We start from the raw sequence: 13,561 nt of genomic DNA on the forward strand, positions 1-13,561 counted from the left end.
GACACTTTGCCATGTAATGTAACATTAATAGGTCCCTAGGGATTAGAATCTGGTATCTTTGGGGGCCACCATTCAGGCCACTACAGTCTGCTTTCTGGCCAAGTATTCATGTCCATCCCATGAACAAAATACATTCTCCTACCCCAACATCCCCAAAGTTTTAACTCATTATGGCATCAAGTCTATGATCTAAATATACCTAAATATTCTTATCTCAAAAGTCCTAAATCTCATCATCAAAATAATGTAAATCAGGTATGGGTGAGACTCTTAAGTATTATCCATTCTGGCACAAAATCCCTCTCTGTGGACCTAGAAACTTGAAGACACATTATCTGCTTCCAAAATAGTGGTAGGACAGGTGCTGGGTAACACTTACAGACATCTCCATTCAAAAAAGGAGAAGATGGAAGGAAGGAGTCAGCAGTCCCAAGTAATTTCAGAATCCAGCATGGCAAATTGCATTAGGTTTCAAGGCCCAGGAATAATCCTCTGTCTTGAGATATTTCCTAAAGACAAATTCCCAAGAAATAAAAGCATATTTATCTTTAAAATTTTCTTGTGTATTGCTGAATCTCTAACCAGAAAAGTTGTATCAACTGCTTTTCCACTAGCAATTTTACTGTGTGAGTTACTTTTACATAGTCATTCTGGCCAATATGTTACCGTCACACACACACACATACACACACACACACACACACACACACACACACACCCATATATATACACACACATTGTCATTGTCAATATGTTATTGTCACACACACACACCCATATATATACACACACATTGTCATTGTAAAGCCCCCAAACTGTCAATTTCATGTGAACAAAAGTTTTAAATATTTTTGGTATTAGTGCTCTTTCATATTTTTTTACTCAATTTGTCTTTACTGTTCATATCCTTGCCAAGTTTTCTATTTTTTTATTGTGTGATGTCTTTATATATGTAGAGTTACTGATTTTGCATTGCTAGGGTTTTCTTAAGTTTTTAATTCTAATTTTTTAAAGTTTTCTTTTTGGTAATATGCAGGGTTTTTTTTAATACAGTCAAATCTGACATTTTTCTTAGAATCCCTTTTGTGTGAGTAGTTCAAATATCCTTCCTACACTTGCTGTCAGATAAAAATGATTTTAAAACAAATGTTTGGCACCTGATAGGGCAAATTATATGGAAAATTCATGCGTCCTATCCTTATTTCTGAAAATGGATGTTTCTGGCCTTCTTGGGAATTCACATTGTCCCGTAGAAAGGCCCATCCCAGAAAGCTGATCTAGGAACCATGTGGAGAAGAAGCCCTATGCTCTGTCCTTGCAGTCCTCTCCAACTAGTGTGGCTCGCTCAAAATTTCAAATCTCACTTCTACAGTTTGAGCCCTATAGTAAATCTGAAGCCACTGAGGTGGGAAAGTGTTTGGATTGCAGAGATATTTTTTGAGTAGATTGATACATGCGTAGTAAACTGTGGTGAGTGAGTGAGTGCAGGAAAAACATCCTTAATATGAACATTAAACCAAGATTTGCTGTAAGTGCTTAAAAATCCAACACTGTAACAAAGTATTGATATAAATTCTAAAGAAATGGTTCTGTAAGATTTATTGATATAGAAAGAAATGTGGTCAGGAGTAAAGCATGTTACAAAACAGTATCATGATCTGATTTCAGTTGTAGGGGGAAAAATACATGTCTGTATCTGTGTATAGAAAAAGTCTCCAATAGAAAGTAAACAATGATTATTTTGGGGTAATTGGGTTGATAAGTGCATATAATTTTTTTTTTTTATAAACTGTGTACATTATATAAATGTATATATAAAATTTATATGTATTTTTGTTTATCTTTTTGTTCTTTCTGAATTTTCTGGCTTTTGTGTAATGTTTTACTTGTGTAGTAAAAAATGTTGATACCTCCCCCCTTCCCACCCCAAAGAAACTGCTTGAAGGAAGTAATTATTTGTAATATCTGTGTTATTAACTTGAAATTGACTGTACCATAATATTTTTAGCTCATTATGGTTGCAGAATGCTTCAGATTCTTCAGTCAGTTGTTTATATTGAACTTGAGGGAAAATGATTTTTATCAAACTGAAGGCATTAAAGTATACTTGTGAGGTGGTAATATTTTAGAATTTTTCAGTATATCTGCTGAGATAAATGGGTTATAGTAGTATTTTCATTTGCATAAATGTTAAGACCTCTGAACAATGTAAACTTGAGGCACTGAATGAACATCTCTCACTTGTATTGCAGCATAGTGAGTGATTTGTGGTTAGTAACAACTTTATGTATTTTTATTTATTTTTTAAAATCTGGGAAATTCTTTGTTGCCTTTCAAAATATTATCCTATGTTAACTATTTGTTAAAGTAAGTTTTTCTGCCTTTTGGTGAGAATTTCTTATGCCCTCAGAATAGTACCTGTTTCATAGTACTTGAAACTTTTACTTTTTATTTGTTATTTCTCAGGTAAACGCAAAGCACTGAAGTTGAATTTTGCAAATCCACCTTTCAAATCTACAGCAAGGTTTACTCTGAATCCCAATCCTACAGGAGTTCAAAACCCACACATGTGAGTATTCTTGGTAATGAAAGACTCAACTCAAGCAAAGGTTTTAAAGTTACTGTGTTTTATGAATTTTTCCAAGCCAGGGGTTTGGTATTTCCATTATCTTATGGACCGTTTGAAATATTACTATTTGAACTTAAATAGAAAGCTATTGATTCTGGGGCCGGCCCCATGGCTCACTCGGGTGAGTGTGGTGCTGTTAGCACCAAGGCCACAGGTTCGGATCCTATATAGGGATGGCTGGTGCACTCACTGGCTGAGTGTGGTGCGGACAACACCAAGCTCTGAGGGTTGCAATCCCCTTACCAGTCCAAAAAAAAAAAAGAAAGCTATTGATTCTGTAGTAAGTAGGTAAATACAATTTTCCTTTTTAAATTTTATTTGGAGAGGAAAAAAAGCTGAAGATCCAGATGCATTTATATCTTTTTAATTTCTTACTAAACTCTTTGAGAATATTGTTCATCCCTTTTCTTCTGGATTTCCAATTAAATTGCAAGTGTATTTAGGAAATCTAATAGTCCTCCGTTGATTTGTACAAATCCTCATTACTTATTTGGTGACAAAATAGATTCTCATTGTTAATAAGCTAAATTCCTGTAAGATTTTCATGTCATAGTAAATTGAAAGGATTGTATACATGTCAGTGTATGTACTTCAGTGATTATTTTTATTCACTGAATATTCTTATTAAAAAATAGAAATGATATTATAGCATCTCACTGAAAATATTATTAGAAACATGTTAGTTAATTTAAAATAATACCCTCAGAATAATCTTTTATATAGACTTTCAGTTGAGTCTAAGTGATGTGATATATTAGCTTATAATCTCTTCTTCTCCCAATAAACCTATCATGAACATGAAGGCCAGTGACTTTACATTTATACCTATGTTCATAAAAATAATTTCCAGTTAGTCCTAGAATTGAGAACTGTGAAGCAAGTGATATAAGTTAGGGTTTTAAAAGCTGGCAGAATACATTATTTTATGTTTTTTAGTAATTCCTCAACAGTTTGTATTCAAACTTGATTAGACTTCAAATATATTCTTCCCAAAGAGGCAGATTTATTGCTGTTTTCTTTTAAAGTTTGGTATGCATTGTATTTTCAAACTGTAACAAATTTGTAGAAAGTATAGTGTCTTGCAATAGCGATGCTTAAAATATTTTGTTATTTTTAAAATGGCAGTGTCTAGAAGGGAGGGTTGTATATGTGTGTGTGTATATACTCTTATGCTTTCACCTATAACCTTAGAGGACAGGAAAGATATTTTAAGTGAAAACTGGAGTAACAGTTTACTTGACTAGGAATGCTCTCTATCAGTTTTATTAGACAGGTGTTCATAACTAGATTTCTTGTCAGAGCTCAGCAGCCTTTTTATCATCTTTTCTAAAACATCATGGGGGGATATATTGAGGAAGGAAACATAGTACTTCTTAATTAGTCAGAACTCCAGAAGCAAGAAAACACTCTTAAAAGAATCTCCTTCCTCACTTCCTAGAATTTCTAGTGAGAGCTAGTACAAAACTAATTTTTGAACATAGTCTATTTCTGTTAACTTGGTTATGAGCTGAACCACATGTTTGAAGTTTAAAAAAGAAAGGATATAGTAGTAGTAACCAAACTAATCAGATCTTAATTTTTTTAAAGCTTTTTGGACAAAGAGAAAAACAACTTAAATTTAGAACTGGAAAAGCATTCACATATCTGTACTGTCTTCCCTCAGGAGTTTCTTCATCTATGGGGAATTTATAGACAAAGTCTTTTTTATTTTTTTTTGAAAAATGGTAAAAATAGGGTGAAAAAAAGCTTTCTTCCAACAGTTGAATCAATTGTTTTATTTTTTGTTTTGAACTGGTGTTTTATAATCATCCTATAATCAGCTATGTTTCTCATCTTTTGTCTCTTCTAGTAAGTGCTAAAAGTTTGAGAGGATGTGGTAATAGGCATTTTTACCTTATGGTAGAATCTTTAGAACTTGATTCTGGTATGTAAAAATTCCAGATTTTGTTGCAATTTTATTATTACACAGGCCTGTTGATCTGGATCAGGAGTAGGCAACTACTGGCATTGATACTGATCGAAGATAATTGTTTCATTACTTAGGACAGCATATCTCCTCTACTTCCCCAGCCCCTTCCATAAGGTATCCTTTTGTACTCTTTGAGTTGTATACCATCAGGTGCTAAAAACCTGTTGGTTCCTGTTTAGGATAAGGACTTTGCAATTAGAAAACATAACTTGCAGTTTGTGAGAGCTTTGAAATAAGATATCTCTTGCCATTTTATGTTTTTCTTCCCCCAATTTTCTTGAACTTTAGTTATGGATATAAATCTAAAACTTGTTCATGAATTTAGGAAAAGATTAGATGAAATAAGCAACTGACGAAGTTAAGATATGTCCTGGGAATTATTTTAGATCCACCTGGCATTTGATGTCTCCTGAGTACAACATCCTTTGGAAGATTTTTAAAAAACTATAAGAAAACATTTTTATTTTCTGAGAACCGATAGTTCAAATGAAGTTCCAAGAAATTACAGTTGGCTACAGCAATTCAAGAAGTAAGGCACAAGGTAATACAGACAGAATGTCAAATGAAAGGGGCGGGAGGGGGTAAGGTCACTTCAAACTGCTTGGTGGAAGGTTTCACAGAGGAGCAAGATTTAAATTGGATTTTGATAGACAGGTAGGCAAGGACAGATGGAGAGAAGAGAATGGCATTCTGGTGAGCGTAAGTACAAAAGATAAGTTTTGGGAACCATGTGTATATCTATTTAATTACAGCAGAGATGTTACTTAAAGATTACGTATTTCTATCTCATTTGAAGCTTTTAACATTTACGCTTTATTCTTGGTGTTCTATAATTATAAGAGGTATGCTTAGGTTTGGATCATCTTTCTCTGTACCAGATGAACCCTTTTAGTTTAAAGATTCATGTATGTCTGTTTCTGAGAAAATTTTTGCTGCTTTCTTTTTGGAAAGCATGTATTCTTTCATGTTTTTTCTATCTTTCCCTGAAACTTGTGCTACTTGGATTTTGGACCACCTGTGTCTTTGGCTTTTCTGTTATATTTCCCATCTCTTGTTTTCTTGCTGTATATTCTGGGAGATTTCCTTTATTTTCTGACCCCTCTATGGAATATTCTATTTTGGAAATTCCAAGGGTTGAGTGTGGCTTTTTCTTAGTATTTCATTTTTAATTTATGGGTGCAAAATAGGAATTTTAAAATTCTTTTTTGTCTTCTGGATTATCTGTTTCCTTAAGGATCAGTTTTTGTTAATCTTTGTCTTCTTTATGTTAGTTTTTTCCACATCTTGTAATTTTTGATTGTTCATTAATTTTCCATTAATTGGAAGCTCTGGTTATGGGTCATTATTTGGTGGGCGTGGCTTTACTTTTCTGTGAGCTGTTTGAGAGCTGGCTGTTAGGGCAAGAATATTTCAAATGCCAGAATCTGAAGGGCCATCATTCACCCCAGGAGGACTCGTTCTCTCCAAATATGTTTGTTTTCTTTAGAGACATACTCTCTTTTTATTTTGGGGGGGAGGTCAGAGAGGAAAGGTGGAATCAAATAGCCCTTTCTTATAGAAAGAATTTTAATTAATTCTGTTTCGAGGCCTTCATTCCTTCTAACTGGATCCTCTTTGATCCAGGTTTCTGCTGGGACCATGATTTGTCTCTCATATTTGCTGCATGCCCACATCTTACCATGTGTTATGGGTTATAGTTTTCTCTATTACTGTTTTTTTTTTTTTAAACCTTTTATTATGGAAAATTGCAAACATATCCAAAACTAGTGGTAAATGAATAATATGTCTGTACTCTGTGCTTATCAATCAGCTTTAACAGCGTCAAGAGTTAAGTGTGGCTAATGTTGTTTTTATCTGTTCCTCCACAAACCTCAGAGATTGTTTCATTTATAAATATTTCAGTATGTCTAGAAGATAGGGACTCCTTTTAAAAAACATAATCACAGTACCATTATTAGATCTAGTAGAAAAAATGTTTCTTTAATGTCATCAAACAAGCAGATTACTTCATCATTTTTTTTTTTTAACAGTTTGAAGCAGGATGTAAACAAGGTCCTGCTCAATATGCAGTTGGCTGATTAGTTTTTTTTTAATTTTTTGTCTTTTTCGTGACCGGCACTCAGCCAGTGAGTGCACTGGCCATTCCTATATAGGATCCGAACCCGCGGCGGGAGTGTCGCCGCGCTCCCAGCACCGCACTCTCCTGAGTGCGCCCCGGGCTCTGCCTGGCTGATTAGTTTTTTAAACTAGAGTCCCTTCTCTTGGAATTGATTATTTTTTCTTTGTTTATACATTTTTGTTGACTTTCAGTTATTCAGAAATTTGTTTAAATCTCTGTTTTTTCATTGTTTCTTTCCTTTAATTCCTTTCCTTTAACTCTTTCATTTGACTCCTTAGAAGGTGAAGAGACAACCTGAACAGGAAACCTGGTTTTTAATTATCATTGGTTAAAGTTATAAATATTTCTAAAACATTGAAAATAAGTATTATAATAGAGATTCTTGTTACCTGCTACCTAAATTTAACAGATGCTAATGTTCTGTCCTTTGCTTCTTAAAATGAAAGGGTTAAGCTGTTTACTACAAAGGAAGATCAAAGAAAAAATGTGTTGCTACCTTTTAAGATTCTTTCAGGTATGGATTACACTAGGCACTATAAGTCTTTTTGATATCCTGGGGTATTCTTATAAATGTGGCAGGGCTTCTTGCTGAAATCATGTTCTGCATATACATTTGACAAACAGAAGTAGATATTCTACTATTATATTCTATGTTTTCATCATGATGAATAATGGTTGAGTACTCTCAGTGCACTGAATTGAGAGTCAAGATTTACTCTTGCTCTAGTCTGAGTGGTTGCACTTTAGGCTCGCTGTATGGCTGTTAACCATGGCTTTATGAATGCCTGATTTTGATTCCCTTTTTCTGGGATTTTATGGTTTTTTTTTTTTTTTTTAGTTTCCATCCTCATTTTGGTGGAGTTTATCTTCTAAATATTCCTGAGATAAGAGTTTCTTTGTTAGTAAGAAAGCTTTTTGGGTCTTTGTATGCCTGGAAATGTCTTTATCTAACTAACCATAATAGATTGTAGTTTTATTGGCTGTAGAATTCTGGGGTAGAAATTTTTCTTAAGAATTTTGGAGGCATTTCTCCAATGTTTCCTTTCTTTCAGGATTATTTTAAAAAGTCAGATATGATTGTGATTCCTGAACCTTGGAACATGACCTGTTTTTTCCTTTATGGTTTGATTGTGGGGTTTTGTCTTTTCCCCCAACATCTGAAATCTCACTATATCTGCTTTATATTTTAATTTCTATTCTGTTCTCCTCCTCCTTCCTTTTTTCTTTCCTTCCATCTTGCCGTTGGTAGACTCTTTCAATCTAGAAACCACTACCTTTTATTCTTGGAAAAATGATTTATTATTCTTTTATTCTTTTGATTCTCTCTCCATGAGCTCTCCTACTGGAACTTTACTTTAGGTCTTGGACTTCTTAGTTTGAATACTTATTTTTCTTAATTTCTTTTCCTCTTCAACTCTATATGTATTTTCTCTTTTTTTAAATATGTTTTCTCTTGATTTTGGTTGATCCTTCGTCGTCTGACACATATACATATATAAAATAAGGCAATAAAAAGTTGATTGGAACCTTTGTGATTTACCTGGTGGGACTCACAGTGTGGTGAAAGAAAGGCACTTGATATTTTCCTTTGGAGAATTCCCAAATGGCAGTATGTGGAGGTCTTTTTTTTTTTTTTTTTCCCTTGGGCTAATCTCTCTTTTTCTTGGGAGGAAAAAAAATGTATCTCACTTAAGGGTGCATTGAGGTTAGACTGGGTTGCTGAGGGAAGGTATATATGAGGGTACTTCAAAATATTCACAAAAAGGTTCATATTATCTTTTAACTATATTTTTTCCGTGAACTTTTTGAAGTACCCTCTTATGTCAGGCTACTATAATTCTGGGAGTCACACCAGGCAAAGGAGGCGAGGTATATATCTATTATATAGACATTTACTTATTCCACTTTACTGTATTTCTTCTCTGTGCCTGGTGCCTCTCTGCTATAGTTTCTCCAGATTATACAGCTTTGGGTCACCTGCTGAGGCAGAGGAGGGACCATCACCTGGTTGGGGTCATCTAAGGATTTAATTTCTCATTATGTAGACTTTTAGTAGTGTCTCTGGATTTGACCCCCCACCCCTCATCCTCAAGTGATGCTTGCCATTCTTGAACTTTTCTGGATTTTTGTAGTTCAAGTCAATTTACTTGTTTTGATATTCCCTGTTGTAGGCAGTATTTAGTTTCACCATTCTCTGCCTTGCAAATTCAGTTACCTCTCGTTTATTTACTTTTGATCTTCCAAAAATTTGTTGCCCTTTCTCTTCTAGTATTGTCTCCTCTCCTAGTCTTTTTTACATTGGGGGTTTGTATCTTCTAAAAATCTTTCGCTGGTTTTTCGTTAGTGTTTAGGGAGTAAGGGGGACTGATGCATGTTTATTTGGAAGTCTCTTCATTAGGTGGGCTTTTATTTTATTTTATTTTTTTTTTGTCTTTTTTGTGACCGGCACTCAGCCAGTGAGTGCACCGGCCATTCCTATATAGGATCCGAACCCGCAGCGGGAGCGTTGCTGCGCTCCCATCGCTGCACTCTCCCGAGTGCGCCACGGGCTTGGCCCTAGGTGGGCTTTTAAAACTAATCTTCTTGACTAAAGGAAATATATGCTCCTTTTATAACTGATTATCTAAATATTTGTTTCTTAATTTAGGAAATTCATTTTGATTTTAAAGAAAGGGGCATGAATTAAACTTGATCGAGAGAATGATTACAGGTGCTAAATGAATCAGAAAGAAATAGAAAATATGATAATGTTCCTAAATATTTTAATGTCTGGGCAAGGCACAAACACAGAATCATTAGAAAGAGTAATGGATAACATTAAGGAACTAGGAGAGAGCAAATTAAACACATAAATAAGTAGAAGAAAGAAAATACTGAAGAAGAGAAATCAACAGAATAGAAAATGGACAAATACTAGAGAAAATCAACCATTCCAAAGTTGTTTCTTCAGCTTCTGGTCAAGATGGCAGAATAGACAGTCCCCAACGTCACTCTCTCCCACAAATCAACCAATTTACAATTATTAAAAAGCAATGACAGCCAAGCTGGCACGGTTAGAGCTCAGGAGAAGAGGAGGAGAGACCTATGGAGTGCATGGAGACAGGAGAAGCCATGATGAGAGAAAGAAAGGACCGCTTCTACCATTTTGAATCCCAGCCTCTTCAAGTCTGGAGCTGCTGAATGCACAGAGCAACTGACAGAAGCCACTGCTGTGCCTTTCCTATAAAGTTGCTTGGAGGCGGCAGGGGAGAAGAGGGCCTTGTTGGCCCTCAGGCTGGCAAGACCATTAACAGGATTCTTGTGGACCCACACAGGAGCGAGGAGGCACAACAACTGAAAAAAGGAGCCACTCAGTGGCCGGTGAGTCATTGCAAGGAACTAGCACCTGGCCCTTCCCATGGGAAGTGTCTGAAATGCGGGAGGTGGGGGGAGATGGGCCACCTGTGGAACATTGGGGCATAGCATGGACAGCTGATCTGCCCTCCTGTCAACACAGGCCCACTCTGTATAGACTGGTCAGGAATATAGAACTGCAGGGGGTGCAGTTTGCTGAAAAGACTCAGGTACAGACCAGAGTTTCCACACAACCCAGGTATACCGTTTAAAACGAGACCTGGACGTACCTACAAAGTCAACCACTAAAACCTGAGCTGCACAAAAGACTTCCCCAGAGAATCAGCAGCAAAGCAGCAATTTAGCACAACCACAGGGCTCAAGTGCTGGTCCCCACAGGAAATTCCCCCATTTTAAAAGTAAGCAAAGGATAACAAATTAGTTCCAGTGCAGAGTTTAAGTAATGGGAACAATGGATAATCCAATACAGAACTGAAAGAAAAAACAAAATACCCACAGACCAGGGACACAATTTGATATTAACTAGTAAAGGTTCCACTTCACCAAGGAACACTTATAAAACCTAGAGGAACCGGAAACACCCTGGGCTCCCAAGCCAGGAAGGGGGTAAGGCCTGGGGTCTCAACCATACGCCCCTGATACTTGCACCCAGCCCAGTGACAACCACTGAGCCTCTGCAGGAAGTGCCCCTTGCTCCCAAGCTGGGCAGAGAGGGTGCCCCCAAGGGCCTCAGCCACGCCCCCCCTGACACCTACAGTCGGCCCAGCAACGACCACTGAGGTGCCACAGGAAACACCCTGGGCTCCTAAGCCAGGGTTGTAGGGGGCTAAGGGCTTCGGCCACACCCCCTGACATCTGCATTCAGCCCAGCAATGACCAAGCCACCTCTGGAAGTCCCCTGGTCTCCCCTGCAGGAATGATGGGGGTGCCATGGGCCTTAGCCATGCTCCTCCTCCTTTCTCCTTCTCTCACCCTATTTCTTTCCCCTTTCCTTTCTTCCCCTCCCACCCAGCTGCTCCATAACATCTTAGAATGTAAAAACAGATGGAGCCAGGGACCAACCCCTCCTCCCACATCCAGGCATGCCACTGCTGCCACGGGGCCCACCTGGGGTCCTGAGGTATGGAGTGGGGACCGATCTTTCCTCTCGCAACCAGGCAAGGAGCATGCCAAAAACACCGCTTCCATGTGGGTGACCCACCACAGCCTCTATAATAGCTACAGCTGCTGCAAAAGTGGCTAGATGCCACAACCACCATTCAGATGGCCTGCCAGCCACTCAAGTGCATTGATGCAAGGAGAGTCACAAGTGGAGACCAAAGAAAAGAAGAGGATGCCTCTCTCCACAAAGCCCATTCTAGAGTGATAGAAGAAGCATCTGCTCTTCGATAATAGTAGGGGACCTGAACACACTTCTCTCAGCATTGGACAGATCATCTAGGCAACAAATCAACAGAGTAACTGTTACTCTTTCAGAAGGAGAAAAGAAATATAGGGTTATCAGAGGTGGCAGGAGGGACGAACGGGGATGGGGAGAGATTGGATAAGGGGCATAAAGAATAAGTACTATTTGTAATATATATACTGATAATATTGAGTTGATCAACATATGTCAACATTGAACCCCCAAAATATGTATAATCAATTATGATTCAGTAAAGATAATCATAGGGGGGGAAAAGAAAGTCGTTTCTTGGAAAGATCAATAAAAGTGATGAATCCCTAAGAAGACAGATCAAAGAAAAGTAGAAGCCCAAGTTGTTATTGTCAGGAATGAAAGAGGGAATATCACGATAGATCCCACAGACATCAAATCATAATAAGTGAAATGAATAATTTTATGGCATTAAATTTGACAACTGGATGATTCCTTGAAAGACATAAATTATCAAAACTGACCCGAGAAGAAACGGAAAATTTGAAGCCCCACATCTATTAAAAAAATTGAATTTATAATTAAAACCTTTCCCAAAAAGGAAACTTGGGGCCCAGATTGTTTTCTTGGTGAGTTTTATCAAACTATTAAAAGAAGAAGTAAGACTAAACAAAACTTTTTATAAAACAGAGTAGTGAACATTTTTCTAACTCATTTCATGAGATCAGCATAACCCTGGTGTCAAAACCAAGTACATTATAGAAAAAGGAGACTAAAGTGTATGTACTGATGAACATACACTTAAATTGTTAGCAAAATGTTAGCAAATTGAGCTTAGAAATATACAGAAAGGATAATATATCGCAACCAAATAGGATTCATCCTAATTTGGTGTTTGAAAATCATCAATATAATTCACTGCATTAATAAGGGAGAAGAATATGTCATCATTTTAGTAGGTACAGGGAAAGTATTCAGTGACATTCAATATTCATTCATTATAAAAATTCTCATTAAAGTAGGAATAGAGAGGAGAACTTCCTCAGCCTGGAAAACCTACAGCTAATATTATACTAAATGTTGAAAGATTCAATGCTTTCTCCAATATTGGTAACAAGGCAAGAAAGTCCATACTCACCAATCGTTTTATATTGTACTGGAGGATCTGTCCCGTGTAATAAAGTAAGAAAAAGACTTAAGATACCTAAAGATTGGAAAGAAAGACACAAAACAGCCTTTTGTGGGGCAGACATTATGGTCATATATGTAGTAATTGATCTACAAAAAATTACTAGAAATATAAAGTGTCTTTAGTAAGGTCACAGGATACATGATCATTATATCACAAACAACTTTAAAAAAATTTGCTATAGACAAGTACTTGGAAAATGAAATTTTAAAAATGATTGTATTAGCATGAAAAAGCATAAAATCTTTAGGAATAAATTTTAAAAAAATGCAATAAGACTTTTATGCTGGAAACTGTAAAACATTGCTGAGAGAAACTAAAGACCTGAATACCTGGAGATGCCATGTTCGAGGATTGGAAGTTACAGGATTATAAATGTCTGTTCTTCTCACATTGATCTGTTGATTCAGTGAAATCCCAGAAAACTTTTAGAAATATATATAATTTGACATTTTGATTCTAAAATTTATATGGAAATGCAAAGGACCTAGGGTATCCAAACACAGTTTTGTAAAAGAATAAGCGAGTTGGAGAACTTAAACTACCTGCTGTTAAGGACAGACAAATAGGTCAATGGAATAGAATAGAAAGTCAATTAAAATACTCTTCAACAATAAAATGGACAAAATACTGATGCCTGCATCATCTGATGAATCTCCAGAAATGCTGAGCAGAAGAAGCCAGACGCAAAGACAGCATACTATTAGATTCTGTCTATGTGAAATTCTAGAGTAGGCAAAACTGATGTGTGGTGATTGAAATCAGAACAGTATTTGCCTCCCAGAGAGACTGATATGAATAGCACAGGGAAACTCTCTTGGGGTGATAGAATATTCTGTATCTTGTTATTGCTTGTGAGATATAAGGGTATATACATGTGTCAAAACTCATTGAACTTTATGCTTATGATTTGTGCATTTCACCGT

General features: G+C 36.5%; 1 protein-coding gene across 1 annotated transcript in view; it reads left to right on the forward strand.

Moving 5' to 3' along the window:
- MAP2K4 (mitogen-activated protein kinase kinase 4) overlaps positions 1 to 13,561 on the forward strand; it is a 115,522-nt gene that overhangs the window by 28,351 nt on the left and 73,610 nt on the right. The window contains exon 2 of the mRNA XM_063109631.1: positions 2,467 to 2,569. Coding sequence (XP_062965701.1) covers positions 2,467 to 2,569 — 103 coding nt within the window. The remainder of the gene's footprint in view (positions 1 to 2,466; positions 2,570 to 13,561) is intronic.

Source organism: Cynocephalus volans, chromosome 10 (genome assembly GCF_027409185.1).
Source record: "Cynocephalus volans isolate mCynVol1 chromosome 10, mCynVol1.pri, whole genome shotgun sequence".
NCBI lineage: Eukaryota > Metazoa > Chordata > Mammalia > Dermoptera > Cynocephalidae > Cynocephalus > Cynocephalus volans.